Genomic DNA, 15,136 nt, shown 5'->3' on the forward strand with positions numbered 1-15,136 from the left:
CCAAACTCGAGTTCATCTTAAAAGTATTCAAATTTGATTCGTTTAAAATGAGTTCAATTCGAATTTAAGTTTAAACTGAGTTTTGAGTTTAACTTTGTACTATAATCGAATAAAAGATAACTAAAACAATATTTTTCTTATACTTTTTAATTAAAACGATATCATTTTAGTCAATTTATATTAAAAATTTTTAGGTTCATGAACTTGATAAATCAAATAGTCTTTTATCTTAAATTTAAAAATATTTAACTTTCAAATTTAAAGTCAAACTCATTTTAAATTTGTTCTAATAGGATTTAAATTCGAATATATTCGGTGTAAACTCAACCCTAATTTTGATTGACTAGACTAATATTATCAAACAAAAAGTCGTTCGAAATTTATTAAGGCGATATTAACAAGGGTACCACATCCTAAATTGTAGACTTTAAAGAAATATATAAATAAAATAAAGTTTTCTTACAGAATATAATTTGATTTTAAAATCTCATTGCCATGAATGAGATATTTATGAGTAGGGTAGGGGTATCAGTGAAGTTTTAATTACGACATATTTCTGCGCAACATCTTTCCACTTTTAGGGGAGATAAATCGCAAAAATTCTTAGAAAATGAAACTACAATTGTAACCCCATTATTTTAATTTTTTAAAATTATAATCCTAAATTAACAAAAAATTATAATAAACCAAAGGTGACGGTGGTTTGGGTCAAGCCGAACCTAAGGTCCACATAGAGTGAGTCTTACCGATCGGCTCCGATCATCAAAGAAGTGGCAATGAAAACCCTAGAGGGGAAATAATTATATTTCAAACTTTAGGTGAAAGAAAGTTGGAGAAAATTATTAGTTTTTAAATCTATGGGAAATGTGATGAGTTTATAATTTTTTCATATAATTTTTTATAAAATGATGATTTTACCTTTGATAGTAACAGTAAAATTAAACAGACAAGTGGGTATTTGGATTTTTAATAATTAGTAGGTGAAAAATTGAGTTTGCATTAAAACTTAGTGGGAAATATTCATTTGGCCTTAAAATAAATATAATAATATGTATATCATTTATCTACTCATCTTTAACATCAAGAATTTTGAATTTTTCAAAAATATCTTTAGTGATTTGATTTTATAATTTAAATTCAGTTTTGACTAAATCTTTCATATATATGATTGTCACAACTATGTGTATAATAATACATAAATAGAAAAAAATATTATAAAAATTTAAATAAGCATTTTATTTTGTGGCAAAATTCTACCACACAGGTCTATCGTTAAATTTATTTTTTTTAATTTTATAATTTTAAAGATATTTATAATATTTTTTAAATTAGCAATATATTAATTAAAAATTTTTATTATTTTATTAATATGTTTTTATTTTATTTTTTAAAAATAGTATCATATAATATGATATAAGATACATAATATAAAAAAATAAGTTTTCGATAAATAATTCGACTATTATGAATATGCATAGTTTTATCATATTTATATTGTCTAGGATGCGAGAGGGTCTTTCAGGAATCCTTGGGTGGAAATAGTAATTTAGTGTTTTGATTATCACAAGATAACGTTACGGATTAGATACGAAACATAAAAAGCAATTTTCATTATTATTTACCAAATTCCAACTGCCCCCCTTTTACTTCAGCCCCCGGCTCTTCTCGTCTCTTTCTCTTACATTTTAGCCATTTGTATTATCCAAGCTCTTGTTTCTTCATCATGGACTCTGCGTCTGATAATCTCGCCTCCTCTCCCTCTTCTTCTTCCGACGCTCCATCTGCCTCTTCCTCCCTCTCTCCCGTACATCGTGCTCTTCATTTTGTTCACTCTCAGGACTCTGCTTTAAGGCTCGAAGGCGCCAGAGAAATCCGCCGCCTCACCAAGACTTCTCAGCGCTGCCGCCGCCAGCTTGCCGCCGCCGTTAACCCGCTCGTTCAAATGCTCCGTGACCACTCGCCTGAGTCTCACCACGAGTCCGCTCTTCTTGCTCTCCTTAATCTTGCAGTTAAAGATGAAAAGTACTGTTTCTTTACCTTAATGTAGTCTTTCCATGTTTCGTTGTTTTTTCTACCGATTAAATTTATATTCAAGTGCTTGTTTCTAAATTTGTTTTTATGAAGAATTTTGTTGTATTTTTTGTTGAATTTGAGGAGAATTTTCATGATTATTCTTTGCTTAGAATTTACTATGTTTCTCTTTTTTCCTTGGATTCAGCAATTTGAACATAAAAAGTTATCCTTACTTTTTTTGTAAGGTGGGACAAGTTATACTCAAGATTTGAATTTATTTAATAAATTATGCGATAAATAAATTATGTTATTATGGCTTTCTGATGTGTTGCGAATGAACAAAGAATCATGGACTGTGCAATTTCCTTTTTTTTTTTTTTTTTTTGTTTAATATTCAAGTGGGCTGATTATGATATAATCTAAGTGTCGGTCGAATGACGAATACTTCTAATAACCTTTACAGAACAAAAGAGATAAAAGTTGAATAGTAGATGATGCTTTTATGGTTGAAGCAAAATAAGCTTGAATTCTGTTCTTTGGTTCACATGTTACCCTTTCTTTTTATTTTTGCTTTTTTATCTTCTCTTTCAAGTTATCATTTCACTATAATGAGTTTGTGTTTGGTGAGAGGAAATCCCTTTACCTTCTTGGAGAGAGAAACATTTGATTCTTTCTCTTTATTCCCTTTCATTCACTTTGGTAAAATTAAAACTAGGCTGTTTTTTTAGCAATCAGATGTGAAATAATTTATAGGATTTATTTAAAAAGGGTTCACCGACCTCCTCTGTACAAGATGATTTTGTCCCTTACTTTTATGCAGTAAGATCTACTTGAAAGATTTGATTTTTGTTAAATAATACTGCAGAGAAGCCTTGAATCATATGGGGTGAAAATTTGGAATTTGTTTTTAGTGATCATCTAGAATTACGCTAGACATTTTAGGCTTGATATTGGAAAATAAATCTTGTGGGACAACACCTAATGGTTTTAGATATGTAGGTAGCGGAATCATTTCATGCTTTTGGATATGTGGTTCTATTACCCTTATTATTAGAACTTTTATTATTTTAATGGACTCTTTAGTCAAAGGTCGAATGGCCACTATAGTCTCAGGGACACTACAAATGCTGCTGTGCTAGTATTTTAAAGTAGGGGAAAAAAGCTTACTATGTCGCTTCACTCTGATCTGATTTTTAGCTTTGTTTATTCTCTCAATGTGAGTTGAAGATTCATGGTGTTTGATTCATAAACATTCCACTTTACTAGCAGATGGATTTATTTAAATTTTGCACATCTAATCTTGCAGGAATAAGATCAGTATTGTAGAAGCTGGGGCCTTAGAACCAATAATTACTTTCTTTCAGTCACAAAATTTGAGCCTACGGGAGCATGCTACTGCTGCCTTGCTCACTTTGTCTGCTTCGACTGTCAACAAGCCATTTATAAGTGCTTCTGGTGCCATCCCTCTCCTTGTGGAAATCCTTAGACATGGAAGCCAACAAGCCAAGTTTGATGCTGTAATGGCTCTCTCAAATCTCTCTACACACCCAGATAATCTCAGCATCATTCTTGAAACAAATCCAATCCCATCTATTGTTAGTTTGCTCAAATTCTGTAAAAAGTCATCAAAAACAGCAGAGAAATGTAGTGCTCTTATAGAATCATTAGTCGCATTTGATGAGGGTAGAGTGGCATTGACATCTGAAGAAGGTGGAGTGCTTGCAGTTGTTGAAGTGCTTGAAAATGGATCTCTTCAAGGTCGGGAGCATGCAGTTGGGGCACTACTTATTATGTGTCAGAGTGACCGACGTAAATATAGAGAGCCAATTCTTAGAGAAGGTGTGATTCCTGGTCTTCTTGAGCTCACAGTTCAAGGAATGCCCAAGTCTCAGACAAAAGCACAAACCCTCTTGCGGTTATTGAGGGATTCTCCGTATCCAAGATCAGAACTTCAACCCGATACTCTGGAGAATATTGTTTGTAACATAATCTCTCAAATGGATGGAGATGAACAATCTGGGAAAGCAAAAAAGATGTTGGCTGAAATGGTACAAGTTAGCATGGAACAAAGCCTAAGACATTTACAGCAAAGGGCTCTGGTATGCACACCAACTGATATTCCAATTCCCAGTTGTGCTTCTGAAGTTTCTTCAAAATAATTGTTTTGGTTTACAGCTTTTCGTTTTTGTGATGTATGTGAGAACAAATTTTCCACTGTAGAAAAGATAAAATAAGATATAGTGCAAAAGAAAAAAATATGCCAGTCCAGGCCGCGGTTTTGGTATCAGGTGACTGGTGGGTGCAAATAAAAATGTTCAATCTGTATGAGGGTCAAGACATAGTTTTGTAGTTTGGCTTGTAAAGTTACTCTTGTAAAATATTTACAGAACCAGTGAAAGATTTCCTCTTCCCTTTTCTTCTATGACTATTCACTAATTATATGCTATGAGCTCATACATGGCAGATACTTCAAATAATCAGAAAATTTGACATGAAGTTATTCATCAAATTCTGTTACTCTGATGAAGCCTTGTGAATGGTTATGAACTTGTTGGTGGAAGGGGGTTGAGTTGAGGAATTGATAGGCATGAAGTCAGTATCAATCAGGGTCTTAAGGAATTGATCTTTGCTTCTATGAGTGTCAAAATACGTTCTCTCCCATTGCCTGCTTCATTTTCATATGGAATATTTTCTGGTTGATTCCTCAACAAATTTAGGTAAGAGGGGAGACAAGTCTGATTCAGACTGTTGAAATCAGTTGCTTTTTTTTTTGTTATAAAATTCTGATAATGGTCGCCCACTCTTTGTGGGTACCATATTATTTCTATGTCAATTACAAAAGGAAAAACTTCCCATATCATTTCGAAAAATTCAGCGTCTAATCTCTTTTCTTGTGTATTGGAAATTGCAACATGAGCGTGAAAGATTTCTTAATTAGACAAAGATGAATGGTCCTGAATAGGTGTGAAAAACATTTTCTTGTCGATATGTAGCCTAACAAACTTTTCTATCCAAAAGTAAATTCTCTTTATAAGATTTAATGATGTAAGGGTAAAATAGTAATTTTACTATTTATTAATTTTGGAAAAAATAAAAAAGCAATAGTTTTTTAATCATATTCAAAAGTTTTATATATGATAATTAAACTCTTAAAAAATTTAAAAAACTCACAAATTAATTTCTTAAATCTTCTCAAATTTTATATATTTTGAAATTACTATATAATCTCAATAGTTATATATGACATTTATATATATAATTTATTGAATTTTGTTTAATTCTTTTAGGGAGCAACTGTCGTATCTGAAACTATTGGAGGTAGATTGATAATTAAAAAATTATTAAAAGATCCCTAAATTTTTTTGAATTTTCAATAACCCTTGAAAATTTTTAAAAATTATAATTTCCTCACTTATATAAGATAATTCGACAAAGGCTCACTATTCTATAAGAAAAAAGGAATAAGGGGTAGGGGTATAATAAAAAAAATAAAAAATTTGTTATATAATTTGAATATTTAAAATATTATTTTTAATTTTTGTTAATTTAAAGTTATATAATAATTTAAAGGCCAAAGGATTATTTTCCATTGAAACTATACTGAATTCTCAAAGTTCCTCCCGTTAATTTTGAAAATCTTGTTTATCCACCCATAACCGTTTAAATATGTTAATTTTAAGGATAAAATCATTATTTTATATTTAATATTAAAAATAAACTTAAATATGATTTCATTTCCCCCCCTAAATTTAAAAAACTAATTTTTCTCTTCTAAACCAAGTTTGAAAAAATCACATTGCCCCCCTAGGGTTTAGTTTCAAAATCCGTTCACTTTCTCTAGTGCCATCACTGATTATCTCTCCCTCCCGACAGTTTCCCTTCCTCCGACGGCCCGCCTCAACTCTACCCCAACCCATTCAACGCCGAGAGATGTTGTCTAGGAAGAGAAATCGTCTTCCCAAAAGACGTCTCTCAACGTCGGATGAGTTGTGGCGGAGTTGAGACGAGTTGTCAGAGGAAAGAAATCGTCAGGAGAGAGAGACGACTGGCAATGACGCCGGAGAAAATGAACGGATTTTGAAACTAAACCCTAGGGGGGAGAAATGTGATCTGTTCAAACTTGGTTTAGGGGATAAAATATTAGTTTTTAAACTTTTAGGGGGAAAATGAGATTAAATTTTTAAGGGTTAGGGTTCCGTTAAATTTAACCAATTATAGGTGGGTAAATAGTGTTTTTAAAATTAACGAGGGAAATTTTGGAAAATCAACATACTTTGGGTGGGAAATAGTCCTTTGGCCTAATCTAAAAAAATGAAATTATCAAGATAAAATAATAATTTTACTTTCTATTATTATTGTTTCATTAGTTGCGTTTAATTTTGAGTAGGAAAGCATGGTTTAGTTTGATTTTAGGTAAAAAAAAGTGTTATTTATGTAATTTATGGGTGAGGATGTGTGCTAAGGCCAAATATTGGGCGGGAAAATGTGATTCACTCCTAGAATGATAAGATCTTTCAACAACATATAGATACAACTTTCCCGAAATCATACTCCAATTAAAATTCAATTGGTGATATTTTAACACGTGGGAATAATTCAGTCAAGAACAATAATGTCATTTTGGATTTTTAATTTCTTATTTTTAGCATTGAATACTTATAGGAATATTTTGATTAATAAAATTATATATATATTTTAAATATATAAATATATATTTTTATATATTATTATGTGATTAAATAATTTTAAATTTTTAATAAAATAATCTTCAATCATATAATAATACGTATAAATATACATATATTTATATACTTATGTATATATTTATATATTTAAAATAAATATACATATTATTGGTTATGATCCAATGTCTTTCTTATTCTAGGGTGTGTTTTTTATCAAATTAACTTTGATTCGAAGGGTATTTCTCCTCTGATTTTTTGCCACAATGGCATTTTCTCACCCCTTCAAACCTTAAAAATGATATTTTCTCATCTTTTATTAAATTTTTTTAATAAAATTCATTAAATTTAAAGATAAACATACCCAAAAAGAAAAAAAAAAAGAAACCCTTTATTATTTTAATTTTTTACCAAAATTAGATAATATTGTAGTTCAAAACTTTATGAAAATATATTTTCATTATACTATCATCAACAACAGTTATAATCATCTCAGTAAAATCTAATTCCGATTGAATTATCCATCTCAATGCAATTTCGATTGGAATTGCATAATTTAGATGCAATTTATACTAAATCTCATCATTCTGATGTAATTTCAATTTGAATGACATTGAGATATGCAATTTGGTTGGAATCACACCATCTCAATGCGATTCCAACTAAATCATACCATTATGATGCAATTATAATAGAAATTTCAAATGTAATTAATACAATTATGAGTTTGAGACTAGTCAAAGTTAGGGTTAGGTTTTGAAGATATGAGTCCAAATAATAATTTTTAAGTTAGTAAAAGAAAAATAATTTACTTGTATTTTTTTAAGTATAAGTGATATTAATTATATGATATTATATATCCCTTAATTAATGATTCAACCTTAATTAATGGTTTCAAAGTGGAGGGTAAAATTTTACTCAATCTATTATAAGTCTCCTTTACATATAAGATATCTTGTAAATTAGTAAATAAATTGGGGTTTCTATGAGGTTTAATCAAATATACAAGTTATATAATATTAAAAAATCTTTTAATTTTATAATATGATAGCTCAATCAATAAAATTATATGTATCTATTTTGAATACATAAATATATATATTCTTATATGTATTATAATATGGTTGACTGATCTTGAATTAAAGATAAAATAATACCTTATTATATAATAATATGTGTAAGTATGTATATATTTATGTATAAAAAATAGGTACGTATAATATTATTTTTTTTATTAACGACTAACCTTTTCCATTCTAGGTTTGGCTAATGAACATTTTCCATCTAATGATTATATAAATGATAGTTTCCCACCTAAGCCGACTATACCTAACTAACACTTTTAGTTGAAAGGAATCTTGACAAAATGTTGGAATATTAAATTATCACATTAATTTTAATTATTTTACTTATTAAATTTATCCAAGTAGGTAGAATAAGTATAAATGATATTATAATATTGTTTATAAGAACGTTTGATGGTTTATTTTTTTGGTAAATAAGAATATATAAAATAAATAAACTTAAAAACGATCTTTATAAAAGAGACTCAAAAAACAACCTAAACTCATCTTAACCTCTTTTCATCTTAACTTAAAAAACGTTAAGATAACATACATCTATACACGATAATATCAACAGAGGAAAAAAATATAAAGGTTGAATGAATTATCTAAGTATTTACTAAGATAGGGTTCAAGAAAGTGCAACTAGGCAAACAAAAAGAAGCTAAGAAGGCCACAATTATAAACATAATCTAAGGAACACCCCAGGGAGCACGTAGAAGTCATAAAACTCCCTGAAGGAGACCAAGCCATATCAATTTAAAAAATAGAAGAACGCTCCAAGCTTTGCAAGAAAGCATGGAGATCCCTCTCAAAACGAACAGCTCCTAAAGCTGAAGCTTGATCAGACCTTCTCGAACAAAAGCACAGGATCCTCTGCAGAGGGAAGAAGCCTGCAACCCAGTAATCTGGGAAAGAGCAACCAGAGGCCATAAAAGTACAAGAATGCAAGACCAAATTTACAACTAAAATCCATATTCTGTTAGCCTTTAATCTCCAGCCGAAGAGTCCATGCAAAGCAAAACACACATTAGAAAATAATGTCTCCCGAGGACACCTATTTGCGCCACCCAATCATTGTTTGAACATGCACCTTGGAAGACCCATCTATCTGCAATGGCTTCATTTTCGGCAGACCTGGAGATCTTAGAAAACTCCACCGCCTTATCTCTTACCAACAACTTGACCATTTTGAACCACCCAACATCATCAGCCTCTTCATTTGCAAACATCTTCTTATTCCTTTCCCTCCACAACACATATATAGTAGCCCCCAAACAAAGTCTAGCCAACCGAAATTTCAGCTCATTTTGGGTCAAAGTTCTAGCAATTGAAAAATATATGATCAATGGTTACATTTTGAGTCTTACACAGGCAGCAAGTTTCATCAGAAGCATAACCATATTTACTTGATTTGTCTTTTGTTTGGAGTCTCCCTTGGACAGCTAACCAAGTTATGAAAGCATGTCTTGGAATATGATTTTTGAACCAAACAAGATTGTGCCAACTAACCTCTTGTTTCCTTCTCCTAATAAGTCGCCAAGTCGGATTGATGGAATAAATTCCAGAGTTGCAAGGTTTCCAAAAGATTTTGTCCTCCCCTCCCTTAGGGCTAGACACCATAGCTCTTTTGATATGAAGAAGGGTCCGAGAGTTAGTCGAAGGCCATTTCCAATCACCCTGAACAATTATATCTTTCACCTTTGCATTTTCCCCGAGCCCAGACTCAAAAATGATGTGCCTCCCATACTTTTCTATTTGGGGACGTTTTCGGTGCCAATTGTCACACCGAAGGGACATATTTTTCGCATCCCCAATTTCATAGACAATATTGTCTCTAACCACCTCTCTAAGCTTAAGAATATTTCTCCAAGCCTAAGAGCAATTTTGAGGGGTATGGATTTCCCAAAAGGACTTGTTCTTAATGCAATGTTCTTTAACCCATCTAGCCCAGATAGACTCATTCTTCCAATTAATGATATTCCAAATGTGGTGTATCAATGCCACTTTGTTCGAATCTTTTGTCCGAAAAATGCCAAGACCACCCTCTTTAATAGGAAGACAAACCTCATCTCTTGCCACCTTTGCTTTATGCTTTTCAAGGTTCACACCGGACCATAGGAAAGCCCTAATTTTTCTCTCAATCTTTTTGTGAATACTAGACGGGCGCATGAAGATAGAAGACCAATAGAACTCATCAAAACCGACCTGATAAGAACAATCCTCCCCACATAGGACAAAAATTTATTCCTCCAAGAAGAAATCCTCCCAAAGATTTTGTCCATAATAGACTTGCAATCATCTCTTTTAAGCTTTTTTGTGATGAGAGGAACACTAAGGTATTTGACAGGGAGGGATCCCAAAGTGTAACCCATATTCTTGCCAAGCCTATCTTGTTCATTTCCATCAATCCTGGTGAAAAATATGTTGCTTTCCCCGGATTCGCCTTTAGCCTCGATCGCTTTTGGAATTTTTCTAAAGCATCTTTTCGAAGGATTATGGACAACCCATCCACCCCACAAAATTACATGATATCATCTGCAAAATATAGATGGTTTATCCCTGGCTTCTTGCACTTGGCATGGAATTTGAAAGAAGCATTTGTGACAACCTTATGAAATAATCCGAAAAACACCACCATGGCAATAATAAAAAAATAGGGGGAAATTGGATCTCCTTGTCTAAGACCTCTATTGCTTCCAAAGAAACCCACCAATTCACCGTTTATGGCAACCAAGAATTTTGGAGAGGTAATACACACCTTTATCCAATTAATCATGATGTCCAGAAAACCAAGACACAAGAGAGCTACAAGAATAAAATCTCCATTCACCGAGTAAGAATTCTAAGCAATCTTTGCAAAGTAATTTTTAATACAAAACTTAAATTTGAATTTTCATTGATAGTCATTTATGTCAGTGACTCTCCTAATTAAAATAAAAACCTAACATTAATACTAGCTTAACTAAAAATTAAAAATATTAATTAATTTTAATTTTTAGAAAACTTTCTTTAAATAAATAACATTAAATAGAGCTTTACTAAAACATAAAGACTCTTAAAGTTCTTTTACTAAAATAGTATTCTTAAAACTATTAATAAAATTAATATTAATACAAGATCCATTTAATTAATTTAGACAAGTAAACTTGTTTTAAACCAAACTTTACGAGAAAACTTAATTTAAATCAAACTCTATTTAACTAAAATTCCATATTTCACATGCATAAGAGTTTTTATATGACTCCACATCATCATGCACACCCATATCATCATGTTTATTATCAAACAAACTACCACTCCATATGCCATGTTATCCTTGGATATCACATAATTTTTTAACCATTTTTAATGTTTTTTATTTTATCATCTTCTTTCTATGCTCTTTCATTATTTTCTATTCGCTTGTTTTTTTCAACCCAACTTTTTTCTTACACTAGATCTTTATTTGACCTTTTTTTTTTCTTATCCATGAGTTGAAAGTTTTAGTTCCCCATCACCATATAAGTCCAAATTAACAAAAATTTTAAATACCCATTTGCTAATAAAATTTATCATAAAACACCCTTTTCTTCCTTTTCACTACCACCCTCTTCTTTCTTGAGAATATTGTCCATTCCATTAAGTTTTTACAACTCTTGTAGATGGTTGAACTTCTATTAAAGGATCAACGAGCTCTTCTCGTTGGCAAATTGCTACCATTCCTTTGAACTAGTTAACCAAATTCAACTAAAAATCAAAACATTCACATGAACCTATTATTTTCTTTGGTTTAGGTAGGTGGCATTAATAGTTGGTTTGGGTTTAGAGGTGATGATTCTACTCAGCTTGGGATTGGGGGGTGACAATTTGAATGGCTTCGAGCTGGGTGGATGATAGTTTTGGTAGATTTGAGTTTACATAGATGGTAATTGTGACAACTAAGATTTTTAAACTTGAATTGCAAAGACTGAATTACAAGTTTTCAAACATAAAAAATAATCAAATTATCATGTTTAAAACATTAATGTGAGATCAATAAAAAGGTAATTCTTTTTTAATTTTTCTAAAGGGTAATTTTTCTAAAGGGTAATTAAAGCGTTAGTTTTTTGTTTTTCTAAAATAGTTGGGTTTTGGGTGAAAAATGTTATCTATGCAACCAGTGGGTGAAAAATATTGCAAGACCAAAGCTAAAGTGGCAAAATGTTATTCACTTGTTTTATCATTGGATTGGACACTAGAGAAAATATTATAATTAACCCTAAATAAGAAGATAATAAGAGAGAAGAAATATTTTATTAATGGCTTCATATTTATTTTGCTAAAGAATTTAATAGATAATTAGATAAAATTCCTCCATTCTCAAATCAATTTTTTTGACATTAATATTACCAATAAAATTATATATATACAACCAATAATATATCACCATGAGATTGAGTATTAATTTATATTTAATTTTTAACTGTTTAATCATGTGATGACATATTATATAAAGTTATACATTAAAATTGTGTACATAATATTCTACTAATATTATTTCATAAAATAAAAGGATATTAATAATAGGATTTAATAATTGAAAGCCATAATCCGATTAGAAAACCTTGAGTTCAATCTTATCCTCAAAAGCTCATTTGGATTGCCAACTTCAAAAGTCTCTTAGACTCCAACAACTAAATTTACGAGATTTTCTCGAGAGAATCCTGAACAAAATTAACCGCTTTGATTTTATCTTCAAAACCCCATCACTGACTACTTCAATCTGAACTAGTATTAATTTTTCTCTTTCAATACCCATAATCCAAAATCCATTCTCATCATTGCCAGCAATGGCGACGAAATTTGACGGCATTGAAGAGGCAGAAATCACAAAGATGGAAGAAGGTGCAGCAACAAACAAAGGCAATGGCGAATTCTGGTCATCAGTTTCAGTCGTCAGCATCACACAAAAGGTAAGTCATAAAAACAAAAAACTCGAAATTTGAAAAAGTTCTTGATAATGTAGGATTAACAGTAATGTTCTGTAAAATTTTCAGTTGGTCGCAGAAGTTATAGGAACGTATTTCATAATATTTGCTGGCTGTGGGGCCGTTGCAGTGAACAAAATATACGGATCGGTCACTTTTCCAGGCATTTGTGTGACATGGGGCTTAATTGTAATGGTGATGATCTATACAGTCGGCCATATTTCGGGGGCTCACTTTAACCCCGCCGTCACCATTGCTCTCGCGATCTTCCGCCGCTTTCCGTGGTGGCAGGTAAACGGCTGCACTGAAAACGAAAAATTGTTTTAACCTCAACAGACACACAAGGTTTATAATTCTGACAATTTTTTTGGGTAACAAAAGAATTCATCCAAATTAATTGAAGGGATAAACATTAAAATACAACTAAATTTGTAAAATTTTAATTTATCTGATATAATAAATATAAGTCTAATCATTATCTTTGCGGCATACCCATCCAATCAATCCGGATGGGTTACTGGTTTAAAAAAGAATTATCAGGATGTATATAATTCTTTGAATTTGAATGTAGGTTCCATTGTATATTGTAGCTGATCTGATGGGATCCATTCTTGCCAGTGGAACTTTATCTTTGATGCTTGACGTGACTCCAAACGCTTATTTTGGAACTCTGCCTGCCGGATCCAATGGCCAATCTCTTGCTGCGGAAATCATCATCTCCTTCCTCTTGATGTTTGTCATTTCAGGCGTGACCACTGATAACAGAGCGGTTTGCATTCTCAAACAAACCCAATTTAATTAACATATAATCTTCTTAATTAACAAAGATAATTGTGCTTTCGACAGATTGGGGAATTAGGTGGGCTTGCTGTTGGAATGACCATAATGCTAAATGTCTTCGTTGCCGGGTATTCATTTATTTCTTTTTTCAGGAGGCAACCTTGTGTTCATGCAGTTAACGAACTGACAAAAAAATTTATGTGATTACAGACCTGTGTCTGGAGCTTCAATGAACCCGGCGAGGAGCTTAGGCCCGGCTATTGTTAAGCATGAATACAGAGGAATATGGGTGTACATGATAGGGCCGGTGATCGGGACCGTCGCAGGAGGATTTGCATACAATTTGATCAGATTTACAGACAAGCCACTCAGTGAATTGACCAAAAATTCTTTTTTCCTCAAGTCCCTGTCTAGAGAATAATTCTTATCAATCCTGTAATTAATGGGTTTTTTCTTTTTTTTTTAGAATTTTGGAGATGTTTTGACCATTAGTTTATTATTCATAATTCATTTTTCATGTTTCATATTTACTCAACAATTTTATATTATAATTAACGCGTCATCATCTAATTGAATAAAATATTATTTTATTATTATTAAATATTATCAAGATTTTTTATTATAATTAAAAGACATCTAATTATAGACATCTTTTATTATCTCGTTAATTTATATTTTATTATTTTTATTTTTGATAATTTTAATTACAAATAGTAATGTGATTAAATTTTATTATATTATTATTTTATCTTTAGTGATTAGATTTTTAAGACAAAAAAAACTTTCAAATTTCACTTAAAATAATAAATAATATAAAAAATATTTTTATATTAATTAATCTATATAATAAATAAAATAATATATTATAATCAATTTATTATTTTTAATTAAATACAATAATTATTTATATATATCAATTTTATCAAACACAAAACCAAACATAATAATAATTGGCCAAAAGACTTATTTCCACTTAAGGTTTGTTAAATTATTAACAAAATCAATTAGTGAGAAAAAATATAATATTTTAAAGTTTAATCTTTAAAAAAAAATATTAATTTTTTAAATCAAAATAAATAAATAAATAAAACTTTGTTTTTTCAAATATATTATTAATTAAATTATAATTTTACACTTAAAAAAAATGTTGCCCATCAATGAGTGGGTTTTATAGTCAAGCTCCCTTCCACCTGTACACCCGAGGGCCAATCTTTGTCGATAAAAAGTGAAAGCACCATAGAGTCTACTAAGTAGGAGATCAAAAAGATTAGTGAGTTCATTCTCATTTTTCTTTCCCAGATTACCCACCCTTGGCAGAGTACACTACTACTATCAAAGCTTCTCTATTTACACTGTGAAATGAAATGATTTTACCAGATCTAATTCATTAATTAATAATTTATAATAATTAAAGAACTAGTTAGCCAATAATCTAATAAATTAAGTAGTAAAAAATGTGTCAGCTCTAATATTTGTTTTGTATTTTGTCTTTCACTTAAAAAAATTATAAATATATTTTTTAAAAGCCCTTTTATACATAATATAATAGAGGTGTGTGCATAATTCAATTTAGTATAATTTGAAAGTTTTTCTAAACTAAATTTAAAAAGAGGTTTGAAAAATTTTCAAACTAAACCAAACTATTTCA

At 30.6% G+C, this 15,136-nt stretch overlaps 2 protein-coding genes across 2 annotated transcripts; both read left to right on the forward strand.

Annotated features, from left to right (window-relative positions):
- Positions 1–1,600: 1,600 nt before the first annotated feature.
- LOC123198402 (U-box domain-containing protein 4-like) lies at positions 1,601–4,435 on the forward strand. The gene is made up of 2 exons (XM_044613107.1): positions 1,601–2,022; positions 3,320–4,435. The coding sequence occupies exons 1-2, from the start codon at positions 1,724–1,726 to the stop codon at positions 4,170–4,172; spliced, it is 1,152 nt and encodes a 383-aa protein (XP_044469042.1). The 5' UTR covers positions 1,601–1,723; the 3' UTR covers positions 4,173–4,435.
- A 7,968-nt stretch (positions 4,436–12,403) lies between these two features.
- Positions 12,404–13,963, forward strand: LOC123198359 (probable aquaporin NIP-type). Its single transcript, XM_044613051.1, has 5 exons — positions 12,404–12,693; positions 12,778–12,999; positions 13,280–13,477; positions 13,555–13,616; positions 13,699–13,963. Exons 1-5 carry the CDS (start codon positions 12,571–12,573, stop codon positions 13,907–13,909), a joined length of 816 nt encoding a protein of 271 aa, XP_044468986.1. The 5' UTR covers positions 12,404–12,570; the 3' UTR covers positions 13,910–13,963.
- The last annotated feature ends 1,173 nt before the right edge of the window (positions 13,964–15,136 follow it).

The sequence above is a fragment of the Mangifera indica genome, chromosome 15, assembly GCF_011075055.1.
Source record: "Mangifera indica cultivar Alphonso chromosome 15, CATAS_Mindica_2.1, whole genome shotgun sequence".
Taxonomy (NCBI): Eukaryota; Viridiplantae; Streptophyta; class Magnoliopsida; order Sapindales; family Anacardiaceae; genus Mangifera; species Mangifera indica.